The sequence below is a fragment of the Neltuma alba genome, unplaced genomic scaffold (assembly GCF_004799145.2).
Source record: "Neltuma alba isolate B1F8T4 unplaced genomic scaffold, ASM479914v2 tig00012206_pilon, whole genome shotgun sequence".
Taxonomy (NCBI): domain Eukaryota; kingdom Viridiplantae; phylum Streptophyta; class Magnoliopsida; order Fabales; family Fabaceae; genus Neltuma; species Neltuma alba.
Window position 1 is genome coordinate 257,842 of NW_021636742.1, and position 14,072 is coordinate 271,913.

The 14,072-nt window shown below is 31.6% G+C and overlaps 1 protein-coding gene across 3 annotated transcripts; it reads left to right on the forward strand.

Moving 5' to 3' along the window:
- The first annotated feature begins 4,474 nt into the window (after positions 1–4,474).
- On the forward strand, positions 4,475–11,521 carry LOC114724975 (inositol-tetrakisphosphate 1-kinase 3-like). 3 transcript variants are annotated; one of them, XM_028911442.1, is made up of 11 exons: positions 4,936–5,016; positions 5,191–5,292; positions 5,738–5,819; positions 6,017–6,049; positions 8,125–8,245; positions 8,490–8,582; positions 8,942–9,061; positions 9,149–9,325; positions 9,620–9,675; positions 9,767–9,851; positions 11,188–11,521. In XM_028911442.1, the coding sequence occupies exons 5-11, from the start codon at positions 8,203–8,205 to the stop codon at positions 11,283–11,285; spliced, it is 672 nt and encodes a 223-aa protein (XP_028767275.1). In that variant the 5' UTR covers positions 4,936–5,016; positions 5,191–5,292; positions 5,738–5,819; positions 6,017–6,049; positions 8,125–8,202; the 3' UTR covers positions 11,286–11,521. The 3 variants fall into 3 exon arrangements, with proteins under 3 accessions (XP_028767274.1, XP_028767275.1, XP_028767276.1); XM_028911443.1 differs by having other exon boundaries at positions 5,002–5,016; positions 5,207–5,292; XM_028911441.1 differs by lacking the exon at positions 5,191–5,292 and having other exon boundaries at positions 4,475–5,016.
- Positions 11,522–14,072: the final 2,551 nt, after the last annotated feature.

The window sequence follows — 14,072 nt, forward strand, 5'->3', positions numbered from 1 at the left end:
AAAAAATTAAAATACTAAATGTACCCTGTAAGATGAGGATGATGAATATATTTTTGCCCTCCTTCTATTTGTCGGGAAGTGTTTCCCAATCTAATTTAATAAAAGACAAATAATTTTAAAATTAGAAGAAAGTAAAACCGGGCTAAATTATCACATTGAACAATCAAATTCTTGTCGTTCTCAAGTCATCATACGCCTGAATAATCGTGATTTGCAATGTTAGGTGTTCGGTGGATTTATGATTATTACTGCATCGGCGCAACGTGAACAAATCCTATCCTTTAGTTTTAATTCTTGTTGTCTTCTGATAAAAAGAAAGAACATTCGTGTTGTCTTGAAAATTTAAATGATAAATAAGCATAAATAAAAAATTCAAGAAAAAAAAAGGAGTATTCTATAACACTTTGGTAAGTAAAAATTACTGCTCTAATTCTTATTATAAACGCTAACTAGACAACTAATTTAATAATATTAAAAAAATTAATTTAGTTATTTTCTAATAAAAATGTATTATCTTTTTTAAAATATCTTTGTCAACCATATGTATTGAATCAATTCTTGCAATTATCATAAGGATTATTTAGAAATAAGATAGATAAATATGAGAGATATAGTGAATTGAAGTTTTATATTTATGATTAAATTAAATATCTAATTATAACTCTTATATTAAGAACCAAAAATAGTATTACATAATGCAAAATCAGGACATGATAAATATCTAATTATAACTCTTATATTAAGAACTAAAAATAGTATTACATAATGCAAAATCAAGGCATATAATAATGTCCATTAGACTAATAACATTTGATCTAGTTGATAAAGAATTAATTCATAACCTACAATATTATAAGTTCATGTTCACAGATAATATGAGAATTTTGTTAGAAAAGAAATTTGTAAGTATATCTGAAGACGCTCTCTAAATTTGAAAGCGTACTCTAACTTTAATGAACTTTTAAAATCCAACTTACTGAAACTTTTATGTTCACATATATTTACTAACTATAATTTTTTTGACTTTTTTTTTGTTTTTTTTGTTTTTGATAAATGCAATGATGATTGATGTTATTGTTGGGTCAAAGGTGTCCTACTCCTCCTACCAACTCAAGACAAAATGTGCAGAAAGGATTATCTCAATAATATTGATTTGTAAGATTTGCCATGTCCATACCGCTATCTTGCTTGGAAAGATCATTTATTCTCATGCATCAACTTCAATTCCAAGGAACAAACTTTGACCCTTCAGAAGAGTTGACCAATTTGATGTAACCCTACTTGCAACTTCATAACAGATTCAGTTATATCATTTTGTATTAGCGTGAATATATAGTAATTTGAACCAGTGTTTATGTCATTTATTGCTATATATTTTTATGTTCATAAAAGAATTTTATTTTTAAAAATTGTTTTGCCACGGTTAATATTAATGCTTTTATCTAATTACTCTAAATCCTAATCAGATTAACTTTTTCAAAACAGGTAAGTTTCAACGTTCAAGTTGTCCACTTTAATTAAGGAGAAGTGCGTTCCTTTTATCACTCCACCCAACCATCATTGATAACAATGTTAATGTTGTTTTAATTATCTATTTGTGAGGTATTATGACATCATATCTAAATATTGTTAGGGTAAATGCTTTCACAATGTAGTCTCCTTCCGGTTCTTTAATATAAGGGTTACTATTTAGTTAATTTAAGTAGATTAATAAAATTAGATAAATTAGTTAATTATAATGAAATTGACCTAATCTTTAAAAAAATGTTATTGTGTAATATTAGATTATATTTTCTTTGCCAAAAACATTAGATTATTTTTGTAACTGAGTTGATACAATTTTGGTTCTTGTGTTTGTCTTTATTTTAGTTTTGATTTCTTGAGTTTCTTTCTATTTAAAACATCGATCCCTATACTTTAATAAAAATTTGGATCATTTTGCCGCCTTTGATGAACCAAAACATGTTATTTGAAACTCAATAGATTAAAAGTAAAATTCGTGCAAATTTAAGAAAATAAAAATTATATTAATCCTTTATAATTTAAATAACTTAATGTCATAAAAATAATAAATACGAAAGACAAAATAAATTGAAATTATATAATTAAGAGAAAACCAAACATCCCAACTATTTCTTATATTAGGATTGAAAGGAGTAATTATTTTCATTAACAAGATTTAGTACTTATCTCGAGTTGCTTAATATAAGTTTTTTCACTTAAGTCAAAACAAAACTCTCCTCGCATACTTATCTTGTATTCCGTTAATTATGATTAAAAAGTTACTCCTCCGGTCCTAAATATAAGAACTTTATACACATTAATATAAGGGTCTCTCCGATTTGTCACCTTATACATACTAGTATAAAGGTCTTATATTTAGGATCGGAGGAGTAACTTTTTAAAGGCTCCAATCACCATTCTAAACAAGGCATTGAGCTGTCAGTTTGTCACCTTCCTTAGAAAAAATTTGAGCAGTATAGAAAAAATTGAACAGTACTGTCTCTGGTTCTTTTTATAAGAGCCAAATAACTAAATTACATTGTTTAAAAAAGGGTTAATACAAATTTTAGTCTTTCAAGTTTGTCCTTATTTTGGTTTTAGTCCCTCAAATTTCAAACCATAGGTTTTTGTCCCTCAAATTTCCTTTCATTTAAAACATTGGTTCTTATAATTTAATAAAAAACTGGATCATTTTGCCCATTGAGGGATCAAAACCTATGATTTGAAATTTGAGGGACTAAAACCAAAATGAAAACAAACTTGAGGGACTAAAGTTTGTATTAACCCTTTAAAAAAATAGTTAAAATTAGTTAAAAGTAATAAATATAAAAAATAAACTTTTTTTTTCAAGCATGCTGATATTTATGAGAGGTAAGAGGAAAAAAAGTATGAAAGAAAATATAATAAACTTTTTAATTAATGCAATATATAAAATTAATTAGGAACAAAAATAATAAAAACACGTTGCATAAAAAAAAAAAAATCAAGGCAATTCAAATTTGAGGAGTATATTCTATATGATTCAATGGCAATTGATTAACGGGTTCATTAACACCATATTTAATCCTTGGTTCTTAATATAACGGATTTATGGTCAATGCGAGTGTGTGAAACCCTTAAAGAAACATTTCAACATCTTGAAATTAATTTCAGCATAAAGAAAGAAGTGGCAAGTCATAAAGACTGGAAGTTTGATCCCCAAAATCACGCATTTACTTGGCCTAACTCCAAGCTAAGCATATTCTGAGCATACATTCCAAATATTCCCCACTCTTTTTTCCAACCTCCAGATAAATCTAAGCTGGAGGAAGCTTGATTATAATTTAAACCCATATCCTAATCCATAAATAATTGTATAAATTGCTTTCAAACTTGATTAACAGGAAATTTCATAAGCTTTTTTTTTTCTTTCCTTTTTTTTTTTAAATTTTTTTGGGAGTCACCCACAGTTTTCTTTCTTTAATTTGGCCAGCACCTAAACGTTGCTTTCAGACGGTGAAATACGTGGCATATAATTTACTGTATCTTCTTGGAGTTGACAATAGCATTATTTGAAATCCTACAGAATGACACCCTTGCCCTCAACGGGGCTCAAACATGACTGCAACTCATCATTTTTTTATTTTGTTTTTATAATCATTACTTAGTAATTTTTTTCCTTCTTGTTTTATTAAATATTTATTTTTATTATTAATACTTGATATTTTTATTATTTTTTAAAAATATGAATGAATATTATTTTTATTCTCAAAATCAATTTTTCCTCAATATATTTTTATTCATTTTCATGTATTGAATGAGTCCTTACATTATGGTCACTTAGTCATAAAAAATTGTGCTAAAAAATAATTACCATGGATATTTTTAAATTTACCATTCATGCTTTCTCAAAAGTAATTTATTTATTTTCCAGTAAAATAACATTTTAATTTTTTATCAAATATTTTGTGCTAAATAAAAATAAAAATATAATTTTATATAATAAATACCAAGTACCAACAATAATAATATATTTTAGAGAGAATCGCTGTAGAATCTAAAAAAAATATAATTATTGAAAAGTCTCAATGATAACAGAGTAGTTAGTAATGATAAGTTTCAGTGTGAGAATTTTTTTAATAATTATTTTCTTTTCATAAGGTCTTATTATAATTCTTACTACATTTTAATATTTAATTATAAAATTATTAATGTCACCATCTATATTCATTTTTTTAATTAGAAAGAAAGATGCCAACGGTTTAAAGTTATAGATAGAATTGATTTTGTTATGAGAGTTTATTCTACTAGGCTATGCATCCACATGTCTTTTTATTAAGCCCCACAAAACAAAAGGGTAAAATGGTAAAAGAAGATATAGCAGAGGAGTAAGCCAGCGCGGCTTCCCCCAGTCTCGTGAGTGACTCTCATCCCTTCCCTTCACCATTTATATTCACTATCTTCTCTGCAAACTGAATATTCCTCCCAATAATCCATCCACTCTCTCTCTTCCCCCTCGCTCTCACTTACATGTTCCCCCTTATTCACGAACCGGTGGAGCCAGATTCTCTCTGGACAGGCACCTCAATATTCCTCATCTGGTCTTTAATTTTAACTTTTAAATCCTCTTGCAGAGGAATACATAGTGCTCAAAAAGTTATAAAGATGCCCTCTGGTTCAAATTCGATAAGAATATCCGTACGAGGGATCCCATTTCTTGTGTGATTCGCGCTATTCCTCGTTTCCGTATTGGTTGATTGTTTTGTGGAGTTTTATCGCGGTAAGGCAGGGTACAAGAATATTGAAAACGTAAACGTTGCAGACGAAAGGATTTGTTCTTTCTCTAGGGTTCTTGGGAAGTGCGAACATGAGGTTTGAAGGAGAAATCCACACTGAAGTAGAGGAGGAGGCTGAAGAGAAAGAAGTGAATTCAATGGGCGGGTCTCCACAGCAACAGAAACTAGTGGTTGGGTATGCCTTGACGTCCAAGAAGAAGAAGAGCTTTTTAAAGCCGAATTTTATTACTCTTGCCTGGTATTTTCCCTGTTCATTACACCTTTTTCATCATACAAGGAAAAGTATGCTGTTGGTGCTTGGATATTAATGTAATATTTAAGTTTTCTTTGTAACTTCCAGAAATGGATTGCCAAAGGATTTTGTGTTTTCTTTTAGTTTTGATTGTTTCCTGCGCTAAAGCGGCTTTTGCAGAGGTGGGGGGACACAGGTAGTGTCTTTGTCGATGGTGGTGGAGTTATTTTGTACCTTGGCTATCACTTTCGCGAGCCGAAACCCACATTGATTCGCTTCTTGGTATCTGACATCTTGGTCTTTTCTGTGTTCTAATTTAAATGAGAATATTCCACCATATATGCCCTTTGGATTAGTCCACGACGAGAATTCAAAGTCAAATTTTGATACTTTGTTCTTTGTTCTTAGATCAAATTATTCTTATTAAAAACCATCCTCGCTTGTCAGATATGTTGATTTTCGGCATTCTAATGCACGTTTTTGTGCTCTGTTCAAGAAAACCTTGCCGCTAATTCGGGATTATGATTATTAATTACAGGAAATGGTTTCATTTCATTAATTAAATAATTGAGTCTTTTGACTTTTAATTTTTGCGTACCAGTTTACTCTGGAACATATTTGCTTAAAACAAAAATCCGTTGATGAATTGTCTTGAAGTGTCAATACTTTGTGCTCTCTTGAGACCTATAAATATTGATCCTGAAAATTTTTGTGATCCATGATGCAGGAGTAAGGGTATATCTTTTGTTTCCATTGATCTAAACAAACCATTGTCCGAACAAGGTCCCTTTGACATTGTTTTGCATAAGGTGTGGCTTCCTTCATGATTATACCAGTACTACCTTGTAATTTGTAAATGTCTTTATCCTGGGCCCTTTTGTTTACTAGCTGGATTATAAGTTTTTCTGCCTTTTCTTGCTCATGATAGTCTGTTCCATATTATAAAATCAAATATCTCTGTTTCTGTATTCTCTATATAGTCTGACAGGCTGTGTGTTCTTTTCAGCTGTCAGGGAAGGAGTGGCGTGAAGCTATTGAGGTTTGTGAACACCAAAATACTTCTCTCAACTTTCAAATTGTACTGGTAATCCTGTACTGTTGTGATCTTGCATGTGATTGTTTGAAATCATTGGCATCTGCTAAAGCTGGGAATGAAGCGTAAAATGACATTGATCTGAGGGCTAAATCCTCTGAATCCAAAAAAAAAAAAAAATTGTTTTTATCTGTTATAATTTGCAGAGTTCTTGCTCTCCTCATCAGGCATGATAATCAGATAGCAGAAATCAGTCCCTTAATAATTTAAGCAAGTGAGAATTTACATTTCATGGTCAATCTAAATATTGATAAGCCATTGGTGAACTTAGTTGCTGGAAGAAGAAATTAATTTGCCGTTTTCTTGGTCTTTGCTGCATCTTTTTGTGGTTGAAAATGCTGTTCAAAGAAGGTATCATAAAATATTTTGTTATTAGAAATAAATATTACTATAATACCCTTTCTTCCATTTATTTTTCCCCAAAATTTATAATTTTCTTCACAATTTTTTTGTTATGATTAGAATCAGCATATTTCTTGCCAAAGCTTAATATCTTATTTAATATGAAATGATCGAATAGTGCCTTTCCAAAGTGCTTTTAACCTCTATCAAGTACAAAAGGAATTTAAGGATATTCATTTTATCGTCAAATTATGGATTTTAGCAAATGTGCTATATGTTTTAATGCTTAAAATATCAAGGTTAATGCCAACTCTTGTTTGATCTGGTAATTTTAATTTTCCAATCACATGAAAATATTGTTGAATGAAGCTAGGAACTTGTGGTTCAAGAACTGGACGGTTTTCGGTTCTTTCAGAAAGTGCCATAACTAATAACCCAAACTAGCTTTTCTGCTCTTAAGAAATACCGTTAAATCTAACAAATTACCAGTGATAGGAGAAAACGTTCCCTGTTGGTCATTTGAGCAGCCCTCTCACAAGGATCCACATGATCATTTTTGGCTGGAGAGTATTCAGAATGAGTCTTATGCTGCCTGCATATTTCTGGAAGCATTACACAACTCATAAGAGAATATACACATTTCAAAATGAGAATATATAAATTTCAAAATGAGGCAGTTGTTGAGACATTCAAGGGCGTCTCTACGCATCCATGTTTCAGAAGACAAAGGAGAGAAAAAGACATTCCTTGGATCCTATATCTAAAAATTGTTAGCGAAACAACTACAAACGGGGGGTAAAATATAGCAAAACTAATGTCCAGTGATATTTTGAAAGAGGCATATGGCCAATTCTTTTGGCAGCAATAGCTCACCTTGCTTAGCTGTTATCTAGGAAAGAAAAATGCAATCTTGTGATAGTATACAATGCTCTCTCTTTTTAACAGTGCAAAGGTTTTCTTCAATTACTCGATGGTTCCCTTGGGTTCACTTCTGAAGATTAATCAGGTTCTCTTTCTCATCCTGAAATGAGGGAAGAAAGGTGCTTCTTTGGTTGGAATAGAGTTAGGGAAAGTGACAGTTGGTTAGATGTCTCTATGGAATGAAAATTCTGATTGATTGGTCAGCCCTTTACACATTCTCTTGCGTGTGATTCAGTTAAAATGCTTCTTTATCATTGTGTGTGTGTGTTTCCCCTCTGGATATGGTGCAATGTCGAGGTTCATATTCTTGGTTGGTAAGAATAACTTTTGCCATTTTCATCGATCTCAATGGATTGTTCTTTTCTTGAAAGTTTGTCTTGCATAGGCAATCTACCTTCTGTGGAGATAAAGAACAGGGTTGGATGAGATTCCAGAATTCTGGAGACATGAATTAGAACATAGAGATGGAAACTACGGAATGAAGAAGTCTTTGTGGTTTATGTATTCATAAATTGTCTGTAAATGATATGGAGAAATCTCATCTTTAAACTGTCAATGAAAGTTTGCCTTCGTGCTTCTGTAATCTGAAGGAAGTCTGCTTGATGTTCTAGTTGGCCTAGGTATCAGACCATCTTTTTGGCACATTGTTGACCAGCTTACCAAAAGCAGACCAATTAATGATTGTTAGATGATAGTCTTTGAAGCCTTTGTTGTAAATGGATGGCTAATTTTACTCTTTCATCATTTTTTTTTTGAAGGACTACAGGCAAAAACACCCTGAAGTTATCATTGTTGATCCTCCAGATGCAATTCAACACTTGCAAAATCGCCAGTCCATGCAGCAAGTTGTGGCAGATTTAAACTTATCTGACTGCAATGGTAACTTAGTTGCATTAAGGAACCAAATTATAACTTTTATCGGATTATTTACATGAATTGTTTATGAAAAGTAAAAACTACGAGAATTTTAATAGAATTTTGTCTGGGGTTAGCATATAGCTGACGTGTAAGAATAAGTTTATTGCCTTTTGTGTTGTAAGTTGAATCCATATTCTTTCTTTGTTAAACTGGACTTTCTCAGTACCGACCAATCTTTGTATTTTAATAAACTGCATATCTATAGGCAAAGTCGGCATTCCGCGACACTTGGTCATCACAAAAGACCAGTCGTCCATTCCTTACGAAGTTGCTAAAGCTGGAATGAAGTTGCCACTAGGTATATATATCTTTTGTTTCTTCCCCTTTTTGGATCCTTACCTTAGTTCTAGTAATGGAGGATGGCAATTGCTTTGACCTTGGATATGGTGTGAATTCAGCCAATATCTCCACTACTTGATCTTGAATGTTGCATGAGAATGAATTTATGCATTTGAATGAGCTTCTATGGGACTTGATTTTGCTTTGTCAGCTAATCCTTTTCTTAGATGTTGTCTAATGAATCAAAGAATATATGTAGCTAGTTGGTTTGCAGAATTTCTTGTTCTGATTATCCTGTTTGAGTATTTTCAGATTTACTGTCATCTCTTCCATAGATATAGTTTTTAAAATATTCACTTCTTCATTTGCTATTTTCAGTTGTAAAGCCTTTAGTTGTGGATGGCAGTGCAAAGTCACACGAACTATTTCTTGCTTATGATGAGTTCTCTCTTTCAACGCTTGAACCTCCATTGATTTTGCAAGAGTTTGTCAATCATGGTTTGTAAACTGATACACAAGTCTGAATGTTTTATATGGTTAATTTAATTTACGTGGTAATATACTGAGGGATGTTTGACATTGCAGGTGGTCTTCTCTTTAAGATTTATATTATTGGGGAAACCATAAAGGTTGTTAGGCGTTTCTCTCTGCCTAATATCAATAAACATGATCTGTCAAAAGTGGCTGGTGTAATCCAATTTCCAAGGGTTTCAAGTGCTGCAGCTTCTGCAGATGATGCTGATTTAGATCCCAATATTGCTGGTGAGACTTGGAAAATTTTCTTCCTCCTCCTGCCAAAAGAATAAAAAAAGGATATTTGTTTATGAACTAGTCTTTCATCTGTATGCTCCAATCAATGGCATCTGTTTAGCCTTTTACAAAGAGGTACTGTTTAGTTCAAACCTCAAATAAGATCTCTATATTGTATTCATGAGTGAATTTGAACTCTTTTATTCCCCCGTTTCATTAGGCTGTAGTTAGGTTGACATATGTATATTCGAGTAAATGTTTGGAACAAGTGGCTCCTTTGCACTTAATGGAGTATTCTTGTTGCAGAATTTCCTCCAAAACCCTTGTTGGAAAGGCTTGCAAGGGAGCTTCGTCAGAGATTGGTAATTTTGGATTGTTTTACTTCCTTTTGCTGCGACAGTCTCTTTCTTTTCTTGATGGTAAACTTAAAATTAACGGCACCACCATGTCCAGGGTCTCCGCTTGTTCAACATGGATATGATCCGGGAACATGGGACCAAGGATGTCTTTTACGTCATTGATATCAACTACTTCCCTGGCAAGTACCGTTTATTTTTTGTATTTACTATTTAAGCGATCTATGTAGTTTCTGGTTGTTATTGCGAATCTATTATGAATTATGGTGTGCAGCCTTCAACCCTGTCAGAGGGATTTCCCTTATTAATCTGTTATGAACTTCTTCCGTCTACACCCTGTATGTTTAGGTCCAAATGATAATTTAATTTGCAGTCTTGTTCATGAAAACTTGCTCTGTTTGTCAGAACTCAGAACTCAGAACTCAGAACTAAGATTATGTTAGGCAATGGTGTAAGAAATTAAGTGTTGGTGTGTGTATGCATCTTTCTCTCGGCATACGCATTAATTGGGTAATAAGTATTAATACGATTTCATCACATTCACTGAATATAGTGAGTATTCCAGATTTGGCGTACACCCTTAGGAATGGGCACGTGGTATAAATCTAGAATTTGATTTAGATGGCCCCTATCTTATTTTTGTAATTTCATATTTAGAAGATTGATATTTTGCAGCTGGTTTATTTAAAATAAAAATATTAAATCTAAATTTTTTACAAAATAGTAAGATTTTGGCTGTTCAAATCTAAGCTGAAAGGTCCAGATGTTTGAGATATGCACTGATCCATATTATGGGGCTGCTTGGGTAGCTTTTTCGAGAGGTCTAAATATGCCTCTTAATGCTGTCAAGCACCCAAATTTGGAAAATGTTTTGGTCACAAACTAGTGTAAAACTTTAGTTATACTGAGGTCGGATGTTCGGTCAGGCCTCTTGATAATGTTACATTGACAAAGCACAAGGAAGTAGGAGTCCAGGAAGCCTTTTCTTTTTTTTTTTTTTGGGGGGGGGGTAATTTTTTTCTCGAGACAATAATTACAACACTCTCACAAATACTCTGTACGTCACAGCGCACAACCTTTACAGACATCATGGAAACACCAAGTACAAATGAAATAGGAATATTACAGCTTGTAACATTTCAAGAATTTCTGTAAGCCAACACACGTTGCCTCTGGACCATAGTCACACCAATACAGCAAGAACAGACAAGACACAACGTGTATAACAAATTTTTTTTTTTTTTTTTAAAAAGACAAGACACAACAGTGGAAGCGGATCTGGTAACAGGTGTTAGACTAGGTAGGACAAGAACTTCACAATGCCTGTAACATATCTTATCAGTGGCTATATGAACAGTTTGTTTGCATGTATGTCCTTTCTAATAGTTGTGTAAGATTTCGTCTTGCATGTATGCAGTTTATTAGCTTGTTAGATATTTATTGTTTTGAGTTCCTAATAATGCGCTTGCACCGATTACTATTATTCTGGCTAAACATTATGTCAATTTGTCCCTGCAGGATATGGAAAAGTACCAGACTATGAGAATACATTTACAGAGTTTCTTCTTAGCCTAGCGCCCAGCAAGTGTAAGAGGAGACCGCCTACTCTCGGATGAAGGAACTGTACATAGATCCGTTAAAGGTTTCTTGAGTGAGAAGTGGGAAACACTAGGCTTAACATCATCTAAGTGCAGCTTTGATGTCCGAAAGTTCCTTTTAAGAAGGGCTATCATTTTATTTTTCTGGTGATATATTTTAGGATTTAAGACGCTTTTGGTTTATCTAGTTTTTGCAAAACTCAATTTTGCCCTCTTAGAGCAATCTAATTCTGATTCTTAGTCACATATTCGCCCGAAGTTTTAACCGATCAAATTTAATACTCCTCTGATCCTTAATATAAGATCTATTTAACTAAGTTGATTAGATTAAGGAAGTTAAATAAGTTAGTTAATTATGAGAAATATGATATGTTTTTTTTGTAAAACACCATAATTATCTTCCTTAATGTCTTCTCTCTCTTTTATTTGATTATAGTTGAAGGAGTATTTATAAGTGTAATTTAGAAAAAAATAATAAATATAAAAAACAGATTGTATATTTAGGATCGGAGGAATAATATCAACTAACTTGTTGATATGAATGATAAGGTTTTGAGAACTCATATTTTGGTAACCATGGCATCCATTCGGGGAAAAAATACTACTTCCGGTTCTTAATATAAAATCCTGTTTGACTTTTATTTTGGTTTTAAATATAAGATCTCAATCAACTTTGTCTCTTATAGTTATACTTTTTTTTCAAATTAGCTCTTCTAATAATGATAGTTCTAGTCAATATACTTGATTATTAAGGATATTTTAAGAAAGACAACACCTATTTAGGACAAATAACTAACTCAACTTATTTTCTTAATCTCCTCAAATTAATTAATTGACTCTTATAATTAGGACCGAAGGTAGTATTGTATAGTGGAGGATAGGAATGTCCTTTCTGAAATCAATTGAAAAGTAAAATTGTCTTCTACTTTCTTACTATTTCTGACTGTGCTAGACTGCATGATAATGAAAAATCAGTGCATATTTTTTTATTAATAATTAATTTAACTATTTTTTAAATTTATTTAAATTAGTTAAATAGGTCATATATTAAGGATGGATGTATTATCGTTTTTATTTTGTCAACTAGTAAGATTTAGTTTGATTTAGCAACAAGTTACATGGCTAGTGCCTTCTTCAACAAGCTCACACATGCATGGTGCATATATATGGTTCATGAAATGGATTTAGTTAACGTAATTCTAGCTAATTTTATCAATTAATCGCTTTATAACTCTTTTCATGGGTCCTGTAAGAGAGAAATAAGGAGTCAACGGTGGAAATTCACATGTCAAGATACTTCCATTACTTTATCTCTTTCTTGACTAACCCAGACAATTGTAGCACAAAAACTAATTGGTTGTAGCAGAATTAACTGTTCTGTGTCAATTAGATTAACGGTGGTCTCTGTACACTCTAGATTTTCATAATTATCATCAAGCAAAGTCAACTTTCAGCTGCAAATCAGTGTTCAAAGAATATGTCAAGAGATAGGAGTAACGGGGCTATTTATTTGATTTTATTTCTCCCAAGAGACAGAGTAATTCATAATAACTTTAGGGCATGAACCAAACCAAAGTTTTTAATATAAATAATTAATAAACAACTATATATTTAATTGATTAATTCAATTTATCTTATTACACGTTTAAAATATTTTCAACTTAGTTTTCAATAAAACATATAGAATTATCCAATATGAATATAAAATACTACCTCTAGTTTTAAATGTAGAAATTTGATAACTAATTTTTAAAGATTAAGAAAATTAGTTAAGAAAGTTATTTATAAAATATGGGGATTAGTTTTGCTACAACACTTCTTGATGGAAATTTAAAAATCTCTTAATATATATAAGCAATAGGGCAAGTTTAAGGGAAAAATTATAAAATAGATTAAGATATTATATTTAAAATTAAAACGACATTATTCGCCCCTTCTTAAATTGAGAACCGGAGTGAATATTTGATATGAAAACAATCTTTTAATTGACATAGCTGGTCTCCATTTCAATCTAACCACTTCTTTTGTGGAGTTCAAAGAAGACACGAAGTCACCTTTCCTTCAACTTTTCAAATAAGCAGGACCTCTAACCTCTCAGAGATTTATAACAATACGTACTTACAAACCTTAACTTAGACCATATAGATCTTATTATTCATGAAATTAAGGGCAAATAATATATCATAATAAATTATACTACATTCGGTCCTTAATATAAAAATTAGTTGAGAGTTGAATTTAGTCCTAAATATAAGATTGTAATTCACTTTGTCTCACATCTCTTCCCAAAATATTCCTATTAATTGTAAGAGTTTTCCATAAAGGAATAATTCTAATAATCCAATTAGGATGTATAGTTTAGAGAGATTAATATACATTTGTGATAGAAAAATAATTAACTTAATCAATTTTCTTAATATCTCCAAGTTAGTTATCTAATTCTTATATTAAGGAGTAAAGGTAGCATATCTAAGCAGCTTGTCTAAAACTCTTCCTTGAAAATGCACAACCATGAGTTGTAAAGTGGGTTTAAATCTGTAAGATAAAAGACTCATTGCATAGTTTCCTCTTTTTCTTTTAAACGTATCTAGATGTATCAATGGATTGTGTGTGAAAACTAGATAGATAGCAGCATAAAAAAGTCATATTACAAATGCTTTCATAATCTCTTTCTAATTTTTGCAACTGAAAAAGGTCATTATGTGCAGAAATGGAATATTTGTGTGTCTTTGTCATCAATCCCATTCTAAAAAGAGATGCCATGTTTCCATCTTTCCAGATTTAGCTTCTGATACAAAAGCAAGT

Bases quoted from the DNA above. Each gene is read 5' to 3' on its own strand.
- LOC114724975 (XM_028911441.1), top strand. From the start codon at position 4,850: ATGAGGTTTGAAGGAGAAATCCACACTGAAGTAGAGGAGGAGGCTGAA. The intron at 5,017-5,737 runs GTATTTTCCCTG...TCCATGATGCAG, and splicing joins AATTTTATTACTCTTGCCTG to GAGTAAGGGTATATCTTTTG. The intron at 9,062-9,148 runs GTTTGTAAACTG...TTGACATTGCAG, and splicing joins GCAAGAGTTTGTCAATCATG to GTGGTCTTCTCTTTAAGATT.